The 18774-nt window shown below is 48.8% G+C and overlaps 1 protein-coding gene across 14 annotated transcripts in view; it reads right to left on the bottom strand.

The window, feature by feature from the left end:
* Positions 1-18774, bottom strand: part of LITAF (lipopolysaccharide induced TNF factor) — an 85258-nt gene that overhangs the window by 5101 nt on the left and 61383 nt on the right. For all 14 annotated transcript variants that reach the window (XM_033236501.1, XM_033236512.1, XM_033236507.1 and 11 more), the window contains 2 exons: positions 3676-3900; positions 421-577 (listed from right to left, as the gene is read on the bottom strand). In XM_033236501.1, coding sequence (XP_033092392.1) covers positions 421-577; positions 3676-3895 — 377 coding nt within the window. In that variant the 5' untranslated portion in view covers positions 3896-3900. The remainder of the gene's footprint in view (positions 1-420; positions 578-3675; positions 3901-18774) is intronic.

Below are 18774 nucleotides of genomic sequence, written 5' to 3'. Positions count from 1 at the left end.
CCTACAATCAAGAAATGTCTTGCGTCAGGCATGGTGACCCATGCCTGTAATCCCAGCACTTTGGGAGGCTGAGGCGGGCGGATCACCTGAGGTCAGGAGTTCGAGACCAGCCTGGCCAAGATGGTGAAACCCCGACTCTACCAAAAATAAGCTGGGCGTGGTTGTGTACCCCTATAATCCCAGCTATGCAGGAGGCTGAGGCAGGAGAATCGTTCGAACCTGAGCAGTGGGGGTTGCAGGGAGCCGAGATTGCCCCACTGTACTCCAGCCTGGGCGACACAGTGAGACTCCATCTCAAAAAAAAACAACACAAATGTCTGGCCCTGAATGCCAAGCATGGTGCCGTTGAGAACCCACCCCCCCGCCAGCACCCCGAGAGAAGGGCAGGAGGGCTTGGGGCCAAGTGGGAGGCAGACTTACCCCAGCAGGCACAGGCTCCCACAGCACAGCCAGGTCAGGGCACCGGCATTATAGGACAGCTGACTCACGATCATCTTGTTGCAGGAAGGACAGCACATTTGGACAGGGCGGTCCAAAAAGGAGACGGGGTGCTGCACATAGACCGTCTGCACGGTAACTGATGAAAGGCAGAGGGACAAACAGGCTGCTCAGGAAACAAGGCCAATAGCATTCACAACAGGACAAAGAGAGGAACGCAGGGATGCCAGCAAATATTACATTTGTACATCCGTGTTCAAAGCATGCGTTCGTCGTTTGGCTACCTATGAGAGCCAGAAGGGGAAGGAACACAAGTGTCCATTGATGGACCCATGAATTAACACAGTGAGGTTTCTCCATCCACCAGAATATGATTCAGCCTCAAAAAAAAGGAGGACCGGGCGTGGTGGCTCACGCCTGTAATTCCAACACTTTGGGAGGCCGAGGTGGGAGGATTGCTTGAGCCTAGGAATTTGCGATCAGCCTAGGCAACATGACAAGACCTCATCTCTACAAAAAATTATAAAAATTAGCCCGGCGTGGTGGTGCATGCCTGTAGTCCCAGCTACTCAGGAGGCTGAGGTGAGTCAAGGTGATCACTTGAGTCTGAGAGATTGAGGCTGCAGTAAATCATGACTGCGCCACTGCACTCCAGTTTGGGCAACAAAGCGAGACTCAGTCTCAAAAATAAATAAATAAATTTTAATCAGCCTCACACTGTGCCTAGCAGCCCTTGATAAACAATCCACTCTTTTTGCACAGACCCTTTGATAAACTCTGACACCCAATGATAAGGGTAGAGTTTACCAAGCCAGGAAACGCAGGTCAACTCTGTAAGACAATAAGCTCGTGAACTGTGTTGATACAAGAAATGAAAATATGAAATAATGCTAGGAAGAAAAAGCTATGTGAAACCATGTTTGAACATTCACAAGAATCAGAAGAAAATCCATGCCGGGTGCGGTGGCTCACACCTGTAATCCCAGCAAATCCCTTGGTTTTGGGAAGCCGAGGCGGGTGAATCACCGGAGGTCAGGAGACCAGCCTGGCCAACATGGTGAAACCCTGTTTCAAAAGACAAAAATTAGCCAGGCATGGTGGCGCGCGCCTGTAGTCCCAGCTACTTGGGAGGCTGAGGCAGGAGAATCACTTGAACCCGGGAGACAGAGGTTGCAGTGAGCTGAGATCACGCCACTGCACTCCAGCTTGGGCAACAGAACAAGACTCTATCTCAAAAAAAGAGAATCCAGGGTGATGACAATCATCAAGCACTTCAGTTGTTAAGCTCATATTTTTGTCAAAGCAACTTCCTTCTGTTCCTTTTTATGTTGTTAGAATGCCGTTTATGTAACAAATGGATTAGGAGAATATTACTACACAGAGTTAACTGAACTTAATAACACTCATAGAAAGACCCTCCTTCCAGAAAAGTAGTATTGAATCATACTTGAGCACTTATGTGAAATATCTTGAGGAGGGGACAGGGTTTTGTTCTGTTGCCCAGGCTGGAGTGCAGGAGTACAATCATAGCTCACTGGAGCATCAACCTCCTGGGCTCAAGCAATCCTCCCACCTCTGCCTCTCAAGTAGCTGGGACTACAGGTGCAAGCCATCACACTCGGCTAATTTTATTTTCATAGAGACAATGTCTCACTATGTCACTCAGGCTGATCTGGAACTCCTGGCCTCAGGTGATCCTCCTGCCTCGGTAGCTAGGATTACAGGCACAAGCCACCACATCCAGTTCATATATTTTATTAAGTGTTTTTGGGGTTCAAAATAAGTTATTTGGGCCAGGCTCTGTGGCTCATGCTGATAATTCTAACACTTTGGGAGGCCAAGGGAGGTGGGAAGATTGTTTAAGCTCAGGAGTTAAAGATCAGCCTGGTAACACAGTGAGATTCCGTTTCCACAAAAATTTAAAAATCAGCCAGGTGTGGTGGTGTATCCCTGTAGTCTCAGCTATTCCAGAGACGGAGGTGGGAGGATCACTTGAGCCCAGGAGGTTCAGGCTGTAGTGAGCCATGATGGCACCACTGCACTCCAGCCTGGGCAACATGGTAAGACCCTGTCTCCAAAAAAAGAAAAAAAAGAAGAAGAAACTATCTATGGATCATAGGATGGTCTAAGAATCCAGCTCAACGGTTCAAAATAACTTGAACACAACAATAAGAATTCACTTTTATCGAATGAGTCGTCTGTATTTGGCACACAGAACTTCCTTTCATGTGAACAACCCACTGATATTTGTAAATAGGTACTGGATGAAATCTATTTTACAAATGGGGAAGCGGAGGCACAAGGAGGTTATGTGAACCCAGGCGGTCTGATTCACGGGTCCCCTCTCTGAGCTAAAGATTTCTTCCAGAACTGCTTGTGATACAGAAGCAGTGACATACCAGGGCACACTTGGGCAAAAGGAAGCACCCAGGGACAGGGACCCTCTAGTTGCTCAAAAGCAGAAGAGCAACTGGCATTGAGGGCGAGCTGGTATGAAAACACAATCACACACTACTCAGGCCAGTTTCTTCTCCCTGTTCCCACCTCGGCCCTGGCCTCAGGGCAGAAGTTCTGCATCAGCCCTTAGGAGGAAAGGTAGGGCCCTTAAGACACAAACTTCCATTCTCAGAAGAAAGTTGGTTGTGCCTCCGTGAGACGTGCCAAAGGATTCGTATATGATGGTCATGGGAAAGATCCTAAACCATACTTCATTATGGAAAAGCCATGAGCCTCACCAACACGGAATCTAAAAGACGGTGTGTGGCCGGGCGCAGTGGCTCAAGCCTGTAATCCCAGCACTTTGGGAGGCCGAGGCGGGCGGATCACAAGGTCAGGAGATCGAGACCGTCCTGGCGAACACGGTGAAATCCTGTCTCTACTAAATATACAAAAAAAAATTAGGCGGGCCTGATGGCGGGTGCCTGTAGTCCCACCTTCTAGGGAGGCTGAGGCAGGAGAACAGCGTGAACCCGGGAGGCAGTGGAGCTTGCAGTGAGCGGAGATCACGCCACTGCACTCCAGCCTGGGCGACAGAGCGAGACTCCGTCTCAATAAAAAAAAAAAAAAAAAAAGACTGTGTGTACAATTTCAAGGTAAGGGGGTAAAACTGGAACATACTGGTACTTCACTCAGACTCTTTGGCACAGTCACTTCTGTCACTCTCCTGATTCCCACTCTCCTGACTCCCAGGGTGGAGGGCCAAGGAATGGTAAGGGAGGCCTGGGAGGCCACACGTACTTGGATTGTTATTGGGGATGGGCGCTGCCTGGGTAAAATACGAAGGAGGATTCATGCCCTTCCCATCAGGCCCTGTCACAAGCCCCGTAGTGGGCCCAGGCATGGGAGCTGGAGGCGTGGGGTAATAACTGTTAACAGCCACTGTCTCTTCATAGGATGGAGGTGCAGATGGCGCTGAGGAAGGCCCAGTGGCCGCCTGGTAAGGTCCTGGAACCGACATTTTACCTAAAACAGAAACAGAACATAACAGATAAGAAATTCAATTGATCTCTCCCTCTCTCTTTTTCACCCAAGTCTTCAATTTTCTTTCTGGCAAACAGAAATTCTGAGAAAATGACTTCAATCCAGCTTTGTCCAAAACCCAGGAAGAGGGTTAATGTCCCTTCAAGACCCCAGAATTATTATCTTAATGGATTCCCTAAATAAAAATCAAAAAGTAAATAATTACTACCAAAAATCACCAAAACCTGGAAAATCCCAAGGGGAAACATCAACCAAATATGAGTTATTTCTTCTTCATATCTTAAACCATTACCGGACAATGACCTGTCTTCCATATCTGATGTTTCTTCTTTTTTTTTTTTTTTTTTTTTTTTTTTTGGTTTTTAAACCACCATGGTTTTCACTAACTGTTTCAGGTAACGGAAGAGACAAAGGCATTCAAAAACCAACCACAAACTATCACCATCGCAAATAGCAAAGGGGCCAGATGCCACAAAATGAACACTGTATGATGCTATTTAAATAAAGCTCAGAAATAGGCAAAATGAATCCATGGGGCGGTTACTCTTGGGAGAGGAAGAAGAATCTGGAAAGGGGTACGAGGGGGCCTTTGCAGGGGACGGGTCCTGTTCTCTTTCTTCACCTGGGGGCTAGTTACAGAGGTATGTTCAGTCTGTAAAAAGCTGAGTTGTACAATTAAAATGTATATACTTTTTAGTATGTATGTTATAGTTTTGTTTTGTGTTTTGTTTTATTTTTTTGAGACAAGATCTCACTCTGTCATCCAGGCTAGAGTGCAGTGGTGCAATCTCAGCTCACTGCAGCCTCTACCACCCAGGCTCAGGTGATCTTCCTGCCTCAGCCTCCCAGGGACGACAGGCACGCGTCCCTGCGCTCGGCTAATGTTTTTATTTTTTGTAGAGACGGGAGGCTCACTTTATTGTCTAGGCTGGTCTTGAACTCCTGGGTGCAAGTGATCCTCCTGCCTTGGCCTCCCAATGTGTTGGGATTAAAGGTGTGAGCCACTGCGCCCAGCCTGTGTGTTATAGCTTTTTAAGAAGGAAATACACATAGACTCCAGTTCCCATTTTGAAAAATGAGCACCAGAGCAGCCAGGCACACATTTTCTTTTGTGAGGGCAAAGAAAGGATTTCCCTCCAGCCTTGGCAGAGCTGCTGCTCGCCTAGAATTACACCCTGCACCCAGAGTGTGCTCCTGTCTGACGTTCCATGCTCCAGCAGCCATGGGACAGCTGGAGGCAGACACAGTGCTGTTCTTTGTGTGGCTGTTTTTCTAACTGGGCAGGGTTCAGGCTGCCTTAGAAGAGCCATTCAAATCTGTCTCGGGAGAAATGGGAAACGAGGCTCCAGGGCAGCGAGCCACAGCACAGGGCTCGGACAGGCCTGCCACCTCTCCCCTCTCGCTACACTGTCTGCCTCATTTTCTAGAACTCGTGGGAAGCCAAGGCAGCAATTCATCCCACTGCAGGGAGAAGGGTAGAGTCCTTCTCGGAAGCCCTGCCTCTAAACCAAACCCCAAGGAGGAGACTTCTCTGGAGGAACCAAAGAAAGGGTATTCACCTCAAAGTGGAAACAGACACCAGGTGCAGTGGCTCACACCTGTAATCCCACCACTTTGTGGGATCAAGGTGGCAGGATAGCCTGAGCCCAGGCAGGATCTCAAGACTAGCCTGGGCAACATGGTGAGACCCCCATCTCTAAAACAAAACAAAACAAAACAAAACAAAACAATAGGGCTGGGGCCAGGCGCCGTGGCTCACGCCTGTGATCCCAGCACTTTGGGAGGCCGAGACGGGCAGATCACGAGGTCAGGAGATCGAGACCATCCTGGTCAACATGGTGAAACCCGTCTCTACTAAAAATACAAAAAATTAGCCGGGCATGGTGGCAGGTGTCTGTAGTCCCAGCTACTTGGGAGGCTGAGGCAGGAGAATGGCATGAACCCAGGAGGCGGAGCTTGCAGTGAGCTGAGATCCAGCCACTGCACTCCAGCCTGGGCGACAGAGCCAGATCCGTCTCAAAAAAAAAAAAAAAAAAGGCTGGGTGCAGTGGCTCATGCCTGTAATCCCAGCACTTTGGGAGGTTGAGGTAGGAGGCACACTTGAGCCCAGGAATTCACGACCAGTCTGGGCAACATAGTGAGACCCTGTCTCTACAACGAATAAAAAAATTAGCCAGGTGTAGTGGCACACACCTGTAATCCCAGCTACTTAGGAGGCTGAGGCAGGAGGACTGCTTAATCCTAGGAGGTTGAGGCCTCAGTGAGCCATGATCACGCCACTGCACTCCAGCCTGGGCAACAGAGCGAGACTCTGTCTCAAAAACAAACAAAACAAAGTGGAATAGAGGCGCGGGGAGTGAACATGATAAAAAGAAAGTCAGTAAGTAAAGATGGGTTGGGGCTGCGTTCCAGAAAACTCTGAAGGTCTCTTGGAGAACACGTGTTCAAGACTTCATTCTATCATCAGAGAGTGCTATCCAACAGAACCTTCTGTGATGATTGAAATGCTCTGTATCTGCTGCCCGATATAGTAGCCAACAGTCACGTAGGGCTGTTGGGTACCTAAAATGTGGTTTATGGCCGGGCACAGGGGCTTATGACTGTAATCCCAGCACTTTGGGAGGTGGAGGCAGTTGGATTACTTGAGCCCAGGAGTTCAAGACCAGCCTAGACAACATAGTGAGACCCTGTCTCTACAAAATTTTAAAAATTAAAAAAATTAGCCAGGCATGGAAGTGCACGCTTGTGGTCTCAGCTACCCAGGAGGCTGAGGTAGGAGGATCACTTGAGCCTAGGAGGTGGAGGCTACAGTGAGCCATGATCATGCCACTGCACTCTAGCCTGGGTGACAGAGCGACACTCTATCTCTAAAAGAAAAAAGAATTGAGCTAGTGTGAGGGAGGAACCGAATTTTTTTTTTTTTAGCTTTCTTTCATCTTTTTACTTGCCAATGAATTTTTACTTGTATTTAAGTTTAAGCAATTTAAACTTAAAAACTAACAATTCAATTATTGGGAAGCTTTCATGGAAGTCTGGGACGCCTTGGGTATGTGAATCCACTTTTTCAATGGTAAAGTTGATAACCACTGAATATAGATCAAAATGTTTTTTGATAAAAATTTAGCATTCAATTTGGGATAGAATGTCAATGTAAAAACACACCCTGGGTTTCAAAACTTAGTAGGAAAAAAATGAATGTAAAATATCTCATTAATAATTTTCTTTTTTTTTGAGACGGAGTCTCGCTCTGTCGCCCGGGCTGGAGGGCAGTGGCTGGATCTCAGCTCACTGCAAGCTCCGCCTCCCGGGTTTACGCCATTCTCCTGCCTCAGCCTCCCGAGTAGCTGGGACTACAGGCACCCGCCACCTCGCCCGGCTAGTTTTTTGTATTTTTTAGTAGAGACGGGGTTTCACCATGTTAGCCAGGATGGTCTCGATCTCCTGACCTCGTGATCCGCCTGTCTCGGCCTCCCAAAGTGCTGGGATTACAGGCTTGAGCCACCGCGCCCGGCCTAATAATTTCTTATATCGATATATTAAAATGGCCACAGCTTAGATATATGAAGTTAAGTGTATTGTTAATTTCACCTGTTTCTTTGTACCTTTCAAAATGTGGCTACTAGACCGGGCATGGTGGCTTACACCTGTCATCCCAGCACTTTGGGAGGCTGAGGCAGGAGGATGGCTTGAGCCCAGGAGTTCTACATCAACCTGGGCAACGTGGGGAGACACTGTCTCTACAAAAAAAAAATTAAACATTAGCCAGACATGGTGGTGCACCCCTGTGGTCCCAGCTACTTGGGAGGCCAAGATGGGAGAAACACTTAAGCTCAGGAGTTCAAGTGACCCGTGACTGCGCCTGGGCAAGACTCTGTCTCAATCAATCAATCAATCAATCAATAAAAAAAGAGGCCAGACACGGTGGCTCATGCCTGTAATCCCAGCACTTTAGGAGGCCGAGGCGGGCGGATCACCTGAGGTCAGGAGTTTGAGACCAGCATAGACAACATGGCGAAACCCCGTCTCTACTAAAAATACAAAAATTAGCCAGGCGTGGTATTGGGCGCCTGTAATCCCAGTTACTCAGGAGGCTGAGGCACGAGAATGGCTTGAACCTGGGAGACGGAGGTTGCACTGAGCTGAGATCATGCCATTCCACTCCAGCCTGGGCAACAGAGTTAGACTCTGTCTCAAAAATAAATAAATAAATAAATAAATAAAATGTGGCGGCCGGGCGCGGTCATGCCTGTAATTCTGGCTCATGCCTGTAATCCTGGCACTTTGAGAGGCTGAGACGAGTGGATCATTTGAGGTCAGGAGTTCGAGACCAGCCTGGCCAACATGGTGAAACCCCATCACTACTAAAAATAAAAAATTAGCCGGGTATGGTGGCGTACGCCTATAATCCCAGCGCTTAAGCCGGGAGCCAGAAGTTGCAGTGAGCCGAGATCGCGCTACTGCACTCCAGCCCGGGCCACAGAGCGAGACTCCATCTCAAAAAAAAAAAGAAGAAAAATGTAGCTACTAAAAAATATTAAATGACGTAAGGAAGCTTGCTTTCTGCTCCAAATACACAGCAAAGCTATGAGCCATGGGAGTCACAGAAGGTTACAGAGAAGGGGAAAGGCCCAACCCCAGAAAAGACAGACGAGACAGAAGGTCTCTCAGAGGAGCAAGAAGCAAAGTAGAGAAAGCCACAGAAGCAGGAGGGCAGGGTGGGGGTGTAATGAGACCACAGGAGGCGTCTGTGAAAACAGGCTGGGGTTTAACACTGAGACTGATGGTGTAAAGTGGTTTGAGACATGTTGCTAGTTTCCTCTGACACAAAGGAATGGAAATGCAGAAGTCCCAGCTTGCCCCTAAAGTCAGCTGACATCCCTCCCAGATGCCCCCGGGAACCCCTGATGTCTGCTTCTGGACTTGTTGAAACTTCCAGCAAAGGGAACCACAGGGCACCCTGGGGCTCTAGAGTGACCTACATCCGGGTTGAACCTCAGGACTCGCCATCACAGCCCCAGACCCACCTCCAAGATTTATGATGAAAACTGACTCGTATAAAAACTTACAAGACGAGAAAAAGCCAGAGTGTACAGAAATCTTCAAGGAGCATGGTTGCTTCTGATTGCCAACGGAATGCTTTGAGGGAAAACAAGGCCTGGGGCATCCTAAACCTCCAAGAGGCAATGGCTGAACTCAGCAGCAGCGCAATTCCTGCAAAAACCACGCCCTCTCCTCCCAAAGTCAGGAAATTGCATCTTTAAAGAGTCAACAAACAGGTGTGGGGGATGGGAGGACAGGAGCTTTCTTTTGATGACCCTTAAAGGATGGGTGGACCTCAATTTCTCATTCTGGAAATTAAGGCTTTGGCCACTGCCTCTCCCCCTTTATTGAGACCATCTTTCATGTGGTCACATCTTATCTTCTGGGACTTTGAGACACTGCCTTTTTTGAGCATTGCTTTGAGATCAAACAGCCACACAAACACACTTATAATTCTGAAAAGAACAAGAGCAACAGGCCAGAATAGGAAAAAAGACTCATAACCGCTAGTTTGGAAGTTTTCTAAATAAATTCCACAGTCTTCCCTCTCTGAGGCCCCAAGGCCAGAAAATGCCACCACGGTTAGTCCCATTTTGTTTTTCTTGTTTTCTGCCTTCGTTTCAATTTGGCTTATCTCCTGGGATAAGAGGCCCACCCACCAACCATCCCTCTCCTCATCACCCCCCATCCCCTCCTTATCACCCCCCCCAACTATGAAACTCTTAGGAACAGCAATTAGTCCCCCTCACCCTAAACTCACACACATACTCTCCACAATGTCTTTAAGAAAGAAAGAGAGAAAGAGAGAGCGAGAAACAGGGTCTCCCTCTGTTGCCCAGGCTGGAGTACAGTGGCACGATCATAGCTCACTACAGCCTGTAACTCGTAGACTCAAACAATCCTCCCGTCTCAGCCTCTGGAGCAGCTGGGACTACAGGTGTGTGTCACCATGCCTGGCTATAACTTTTTAATTTTTCTTAGAGACAGGGTCTTGCTATGCTGCCCAGGATGGTCACAAACTCCTGGGCTCAAGCAACCCTCCTGCCTCAGCCTCTCAAGGTGCTGCGATTATAGGCGTGAGCCACCGTGCCCAGCGTCTCCACACTGTGAACCTGGGAGATGGAGGCTGCAATGAGCCGAGATTGTGCCACTGCACTCCAGTCTGGGTGACTGAGTGAGATTCCATTTCAAAAAAAAGAAAAGAAATTCTGAACACTTTTTGAACAAAGGGCCCCGCGTTTCCATGCTGCACTGGAGCCCAGAAATTAACTAGCCAAATGTGACCGGTGGTGACAGCAAAGGAAAAGGAGGCACTCCTGATCCATGGAGAATTTGGAACTGACATGCCCAGCTGTGGAATCACTTTCACATCTATAAATATGCCACTTGGGATATCTTGGGGTCCCTTTCAGCCAAAAGTTTTCCTCACTCCAACTCTCAACAATTTGTTCAACGAAAGGGATTCTTGCCCAGGCATGGTGGATCACATCTGTAATCCCAGCACTTTGGGAGGCCGAGATGGGCGGATCACTTGAGCCCAAGAGTTTGAGACCAGCCTGGGAAATAAATTCAGACCGTGTCTCTACAAATGATACAAAAATCAGCCGGGCATGGTAGCAGGCGCCTGTGGTCCCAGCTACTCCGGAGGCTAAGGTAGGAGCATCACTTGAGCCCAGGAGTTTGAGACTACAATAAGCTATGATCACGCCACTGCTCTCCAGCCTGGGTGACACAGTGAGACCCTGTCTCAAAACAAAAAGAAAAAAAAAAGTAGAGTCACAAAATCATATATAGAAACAATCTTTAAAAAAATTTTTTTAAATTAAAAAGTATGTATTAGTCAGACATGATTGCACGAACTTGTAGTCCCAGCTATTCAGGAAGCTGAGGTGGGAGGATTGCTCGAGCCTGGGAGTTCGAGGTTACAGTGAGGTGTGATCACACCACTGTACTCCAGCCTGGGTGACAGAGTGAGGCCATATCTCTCAACAAAAAATTATAATAATAATTTTTTTTTTTTAGCCTGCCAACACGCCTGACTAATTTTTTTTTTTTTTTTTTTTGAGACGGAGTCTCGCTGTATCACGCAGGCTGGAGTACTGTGGCCGGATCTCAGCTCACTGCAAGTTCCGCCTCCCGGGTTCCCGCCATTCTCCTGCCTCAGCCTCCTGAGTAGCTGGGACTACAGGCACCTGCCACCTCACCCAGCTAGACTTTTGTATTTTTTTAGTAGAGACGGGGTTTCACCGTGCTAGCCAGGATGGTCTCGATCTCCTGACCTCGTGATCCGCCCGTCTCAGCCTCCCAAAGTGCTGGGATTACAGGCTTGAGCCACCGCGCCCGGCCTAATTTTTGTATTTTTTAGTAGAGACAGGGTTTCACCATGTTGGCCAGGTTAGTCTCAAACTCCCAACCTCAGGTGATCAGCCTGCCTTGGCCTCCCAGAGTGCTGGGATTACAGGTGTGAGCCACCCTGCCTGGCCAGAAATTTTTAAAAAACAGAAAAATCATGAAAGGAAAATACACCCTCAGTGGAAGCAACACATTTGACACATTTGAACTCTGGAGGGCTCACCTTTCTTTCTGCCTCCCTAATACATGAAAGTGCGTTTACTGCGCACTTTCACGCCACATACTTGCGCCACATACTTGTGATGCCATGCAAAAAATATCTGCCAATGATGGGTTCCAATTCATTTTGTCACTGGGCACTTTGCAACTCAAAGTGACCTGCTTCTTAGTAAACAGGCAACAGAACTTTAATGATGGGCCGAGGGTGTAAAGCCACAAACCTCAGCCCTCTCATACTGGGGAGAAAAACAAAGAAAGGGGAGAGAGTTCAGAACTTCCCTGGAGGCAGACTGGCCACAGCTGCATCTTTACTGCTTCAAGCCCTTAGCAAAAGAGAAAAGGTTGGGGGGTGTTGAGGGGGAGGGGCGTGCTTGTCAACCCAGAGAGCATCTGCATCTCAGTTTTGTTTGTGTTTTTGTTTGAGACAGAGTCTCACTCTGTTGCCCAGGCTGGAGCACAGTGGCATGATCTCAGCTCACTGCAACCTCTGCCTCCCAGGTTCAAACAATTCTCCTGCCTTAGCCTCCCAAGAAGCTGGGGTTACAGGCACGCATCACTAAAGCCAGCTAATTTTTTGTATTTTTACTAGAGACAGGGGTTTCACCATGTTGGCCAGGCCGCTCTCGAACTCCTGACCTCAAGTGATCCACCCGCCTCAGCCTCCCAAAATGCTAGGCTTACAGGCATGAACCACCACGCCCGGCCTGTTTTGTTAGTATCACTCTGTTAAAAGCGGAGGCAAAAAACCCAGGAACCCCCAGGAACCCCCAGGGAGAAGCCACAGTGTCAGACCCAGCGATCATCCACACCCTGATGCATTGATCTGAAATCCTCGGGACGTAGAAATAAACTCCACGAGGGTCCTCACTTTCAGCAACAGATCTGCTAATAAACAATTCAGCCTAAACAGCCTCAATTCTCTGGAATAGGCCAGTGGAATTAGCTACTTCAGGCGCTCACAAGGTCCTGGGCGACATCTTACTCCCTGTGCGCCCAAAGCAGGGGTTCATTCAATGTTTGCAGAATCAAACCTGCAGGTCAAAAGGGACAGTGCTCTGCCTCAAATCTTGAATCTTTTTTTTTTTAATGGGGAGATCACAGGGAAGTGCAACGGATAAGCCTCACCCTGGGAAAACCACATTCATGATTATGGTATGGGTCCTGCTAGCTAAGTATGACCTTGAATCCTAAACGCAAAGTAAAAGATCAGACTTCGGGGAGCCCGCGATGGCCGGCCTAGCAGTTTTATCACTGATCATTCAGGCTCCAAGATAGCCCTGGAATGAACCTTGAAAGCACAAAAGGCTACATCAAATGATTCCATCGACATGAAATGCCCAGAACAGCTGAATCCATAGAGATACAGAGCACATCCGTGGTGGCCAGGGATGGTATACAGCAGTGGGAGGAAATGGGTAAGGGGTTCTTTTGGGGATGATGAAAATGTTCTGGAACCAGATGGAAGTTGATGGTTGCACAATGCTATGAACTTACTAAATGCCACTGAATTTTCCTTTTTTTTTTTTTTTTTTTGGAGACAGAGTCCCCCTCTGTCGCTCAGGTACAGTGGCATGATCTTGGCTCACTGCAACCTCTGCCTCCCAGGCTCAAACAATTCTGCCTCAGCCTCCGTAATAGTTGGGATTACAGGCGCCCACCACCACACCCAGCTAATTTTTGTATTTTTAGTAGAGATGGGGTTTCACCATGTTGACCAGGCTGGTCTAGAACTCCTGTCCTCAAGTGATCCACCTGCCTCAGTCTCCCAAAGTGCTGGGATTACAGGCATGGGCCACTGTGCCTGGCCTTGAGTTATTCACTTTTAAGTGGTTATCTTTGTGTGAGCTTCTCTTCAATAAAAAGCGGAGGCGGGGATGGGGCACGGAGAGATATTGCTGGAAATCTCTAATCTCACTATCCCAAGCCAAGGCCTTAAAACTCAAGCCTCTAAGTTGGCCGCTGGTCTTGGTTCAGTCCATCCCAGGCCCTGTTTGTCTAAAATCAAGCCGCGTGGGTCTTTCTGACACCCCTCATTGTGCTCTACACTAGTGTGACTCCCTGCTCCCAGTCTGTGAGAACTGAGAGGATTCCCAGGATGCACTGGTGCCCCTACCAACCACACAGTCTCTCGTGGCATCTCCCGCCACACCTGCCTTGCTTGGATGTCCCCAAACATGTCACAGGCATACTCTTTCTTCTGTCTGTCTCCTTCCTGATGGGTCTGGCAAATTCTTCTCCACTTATCATATCCCAGCTTGCGTGTCACCTCCTCCAAGAAGCCCTCTCTGGCTTGCCCCTGGGTGAATTCATTCCTCCTGGAGCCTCTCCATAGGGTGCAGAGGTCAAGGGCACAGACTCTGGAACCAGACCCCCTGCGTTCATCCAGGCGCCCCCATGCCCCAGGGCATGACTTTAGTGCCTCAGTTTTCCCATTTGTAAAATGGGCACACTGATAGTTTCTTCCTCAGAAGGTTCTGGAGAGGATGAAATGAATCCATTTGCAAAAAGGACCCAGAGCAACGTGGAACACACAAGCACTCAGTACATGTCACCTGTTACTAACTCAGGTTTGTTTGCTGTACTTGTCATAAGGCATTTTCTTTACTTATCTGTCTTTTTATCTGGTCCATAGACCCCATAAGAGCAGGAATTGACACTAAAATCTGCATCCCAGCACCTAGAAAGGGCCCAAAACATTATGGGTGCTTCATACGGTGACCCACTGTCCCAGTCTCCCTTGGACAGAGGAGTTTTTCCCTGGATGCAGGACTTCTGGTGCTAAATCTAGGAAAGTCTCAGGCAAACTGGGACGAGTTGGTCACTCTGGTACTTCAACAGTTTGTAGAAAGCAATACCTAAGTATGAAAAAAGGACACCAAGATCCATCTGGAAAGGCATGAAGATTTGGGAGCAGGCCAGACGTGGTGGCTCATGCCTGAAATCCCAACACTTTGGGAGGCCAAGACAGAAGGTTCGCTTGAGCTCAGAAGTTCGAGACCGGCCTGGGCAACATAGTGAGACCCATCTCTGCTAAAAATCAAAAAAATTAGCTGGGCGTGGTGGCACATGTCTATAGTCCCAGCTAGTCGGAAGGCTGAGACAGGAGGATCCCTTGATTGCTTGAGCCTGGGACGTTGACGCTGCAGTAAGCTAAAATGGTGTCACTGCACATCAGCCTGGGGAACAGAAGAAGACCCTACCTCAGAAAAAAAAAAAAGAGAGAGATTTAGGAGTAGACATGAAAAAGCAGAAGTGAATGGGAGGAGCTTACTCCAATAGCCCTAACATAGAATCTGAGGAAACAACGTTTGTAAGGGAAGATGTTTATGTAACGACAAGCCTACATACAGATGGTCTCACATTTCAGCTCAAGGTAACATGAGGATTTACTGTGCAGATGCCAGCACATCACCAAATATGCTCAAGAACTGGAATCCTTCATTTCCTCCAGGATTCCTGGGGGCAGTGTATTGTTTCTTAACACCCTAGGACGTCCACGAAGGAGGGGATTAGGTCGGGATAAAACTGGGTGGACAGGCTGGGCGCAGTGGCTCACGCCTGTAATCCCAGCACTTTGGGAGGTCAAGGCAGGCGGATTACCTGAGGTCAGGAGTTCGAGACCAGCCTGGCCAACACGGCAAAACGCCGTCTCTACTAAAAGCACAAAAATTAGCCAGGTGTGGTGGCACACACCTGTAATCCCAGTTACTTGGAACGCTGAGGCAGAAGAACTTCTTGAGCCTGGGAGACAGAGGTTGCAGTAAGCTGAGATTGTGCCACTGCACTCCAGCCTGGGCAACAGAGTAAGACTCTGTCTCAAAACAACAACAACAACAACAACAACAACAAAACATGGATGGACAGAGGTGGAAAGGGAAGTGTGGGGGCGTGTGCACATGGACAAGATGAAGTCAGAAAGAAAAACTGCCGCAGTCTCCAAACCTCAAGACTGGTTCATTTTTTTCTCCTTGGTGCAAGTTTACAGCACTGCTAGAATCATCACTCAGTGGAAGGGACCGCTTGCTTGGGCCAGCATCCATTCCAGTTCTGGTTGTGGCTAGGGAAGGATATTAAGCGGGTAGTTCCAGGCCAGGAACGGTGGCTCACGCCTGTAATCCCAGCACTTTGGGAGGCCGAGGCGGGTGGATCACTTGAGGTCAAGAGTTTGAGACCAGCCTGACCAACATGGCAAAACTCTATCTTTACTAAAAATGTAAAAATTAGCCAGGTGTGGTGGTGCGTGCCTGTAATTCCAGCTACTTGGGAGGCTGAGGCGAAAGAATGGCTTGAACTTGGGAGGCGGAGATTGCAGTGAGTCAAGACGCACTGCTGCACTCCAGCCTGGGCCACAGAGCAAGACTTTGTCTCAAAAAAAAAAAAGTTAAAATGGCAGAATTTTAAGGCAGATCAAACCTTTAAGAGCAGAAACTCTAAGACCCAGCCTCCTTGGTTCAAATCCCAACTCTGCCACTTCTGGGGTATGCAAACTGGGGTGAGTTGCCATATTTCTCTCAGGTTTCCTCATCTGGAAAATGGGCCAACAATAGTATTTACACTTCAGAGGGCTGCTGTGAGAACGTAGTGAGCAAAACATACCCAGAACATTGGGTAAGCAGGTGACTAGTAAACACATAGCTGTCATTACAGAGGACAGTAAAACCCAGGGAGGGGGTGACTTTCCCACAGTCCCATGGGGTCTTCACTGCGAGAGGCAGGAGGACCCAGGCACAGACCTCATCTCGCCACAGGGGCCTGTTCTGTACCCACTGCCTCCACGGCTTCACAGGTAGACATTCACTTCTTTGGCTAAATCCCCTACAGTCTGACGTTCCCACCCCTACCGCCAGCGTGGTAGACAGAATAATGCTCCCCAAAATCGTTCACAGCTGAATCCCTGGAAGCTCTGAATATGTGACCTTAAGTGGTAAAGAGAGACTTTATGTATGTGATTAAGAATCTTGAGATGAGGGGGTTATTCTGGATTAGCCAGGTAGGCCCAGTGTAATCACAAAGGTCCTTATAAAAGAAAGGTAGAGGAGTTCGAGACCAGCCCTGGCCACACAGAGAGACCTCATCACTACAAAAATTACACAAATTATCAGGGTGTGGTAGCGCACATGTATTGTTCCAGCTACTTGGGAGGCTGAGGTGGAAGGATGCTTGGGTCTCGGGGGTTGAGGCTGCAGTGAGCCATGTCTACACCACTACACTCTAGCCTGGGCGAGCAAGACCTCTGTTGGGTTTAAATGTAGAAGAAGCGGTTGGCTTTGAAGGGGGAGGAAGGGCCGTAAGTTAAGAAATGCAGGCGGCCTCCAGAAGCTGGGAAGGGCAAGACAGTGGATTTTCCCTGGGAGCCTCCAGGAGCGCAGTCCAGCTGACACTTACTTTTTTTGTGTTGTTGAGACCAAGTCTCGCTCTGTTGCCCAGGCTGGAGTGCAGTAGCGCAATCTCGGCTCACTGCAACCTCCGCCTCCCGGGTTCAAGCGATTCTCCTGCCCCAGCCTTCTGAGTAGCTGGGACTACAGGCACCCAACACCATGCCCGGCTAATTTTTGTATTTTTAGTAGAGATGGAGTTTCACCATGTTGGCCAGACTGGTCTCAAACTCTTGACCTCAGGTGATTTGCCCGCCTTGGCCTCCCAAAGTGCTGGGATTACAGGCGTGAGCCACTGCGCCCAGTTGACACATTGATTTTAATCTGCAGTGGGTGAAGCCCACTGCAGACTTCAGGCTCCAGAATTGGAAGATACTACATTCATGTTACCTAAGCCACCGAGTTCCAGGTAATGCGTTAGAAAACTCATCCATCCACGCTGATAGATGGGTTGCCCAGGTTCCCCTCTGGCCCTGCAGATTCTCAATGGGCACGCTTCCCCTTCCCACAGCAGAAGGCACCAGGCAAGATCAGACCCTCTCAGCCTCCCACCTTAACCCCCAGGCATCTGTCCACCCGCCCTGGGCTCAGAAGCAGCCCTCTTCCTCTGGCTCAGAGTTCACTTTAATCTGGTGAACGTGGCCATCTCTAGGTGGGAGCAGGCCCTGTGGTCCCCGGGAGGGACTGTGCTCAGACCATGTCCCCTCTTGCCAATCATGCCCTCTCGGCTGGCTCCTTTCCTGAGGTCTCCTAAATGGCTTAATCTTTCCGGGCACAGTGGCTCATGCCTGTAGTCCCAGCACTTTGGGAGGTGAGGCGGGAAGACCACTTGAATCCAGGAGTTTAAGACCAGCCTGAGTAAAACGGCAAAACTCTGTCTCTTTAAAAAAAAAAAAAAAATTAGCTGGGCATGGTGGTGCACACTTGTAGTCCCAGTTACTCACAGGGCTAAGGTGGCAGAATCACTTGAGCCCAGGAGTTTGAGGCTGCAGTGAGCTGTGATCATGCCACTTGCACTCCTGACCGGGTGAAAGAGCAAAACCCTATCTCAAAAGAAATAAATAAACAAATAGATCAAAACAAAATCCTCCTCCTGCCTTAGCCTGGATCCTCAGCCCCTCCAGTGACCTGCCTCTCCTCCAAATCCACCTTCCATGTCAAGATGCTTCCTGTTCCTTCCTGCTCCCCAGGAATGCAGGGTCTGCACAAAGTCCCTGTGGTTCCCCCACCCCTCAACCTCAAACGCATCAGGCTGACCACAGCCCTCCCCTAGACAACACCCCAAGTCCTCATGCACGAGACGACGCTCTAGTCCTCCTCTAAAGCAGGGAGATGCAGCTAAAACCGCACGGAGACGATGATCAGGTTGCATAGCATCAGCGAGAAGTCACATGACATCACACACCTGCTGACTGACAGGAGGAGGTGAGAAGGGCCTCTGTGGACTTCCTCCCCTCAACCCGCAGCCCCACATAGTCATGAGAAAACCTGCCACAGGGCACCAGGCCAGCGCTCCTCAAAACTGTCAAGGTCACGGAAAACAAGAAAGTCCAGGAAACTGTCAAAGACCAGAGAAGAATGAATAGAGAGGTGACAACTGAATGCGACGTAGAACCCTGGCACAGAAAAGGCTTAGTTGGAAAAATTGGTGATGCCCAAATAAAGCCTGGAGTTTGGTAAGCGGTAATGCAGCAGCGTCAGAGAAGCAGTTGTGGCCAGTGTCCCGTAGTGAAGTAGATGCTGGGTGACAGTATACGGGAGCTCTCTGTATGAACTGTACCCATTTTCTGCATATCTAAAGCTCTTTTTCTTTTATCTTTTTTTTTTTGAGACAGGGTCTCACTCTGTCACCCAAGCTGGCGTGCAGTGG

This window comes from Trachypithecus francoisi, unplaced genomic scaffold (genome assembly GCF_009764315.1).
Source record: "Trachypithecus francoisi isolate TF-2019V2 unplaced genomic scaffold, Tfra_2.0 Lachesis_group15, whole genome shotgun sequence".
NCBI lineage: Eukaryota > Metazoa > Chordata > Mammalia > Primates > Cercopithecidae > Trachypithecus > Trachypithecus francoisi.
The sequence above is the reverse complement of the archived record's forward strand: the minus strand, read 5'-3'. Positions and strand labels throughout refer to the sequence as shown.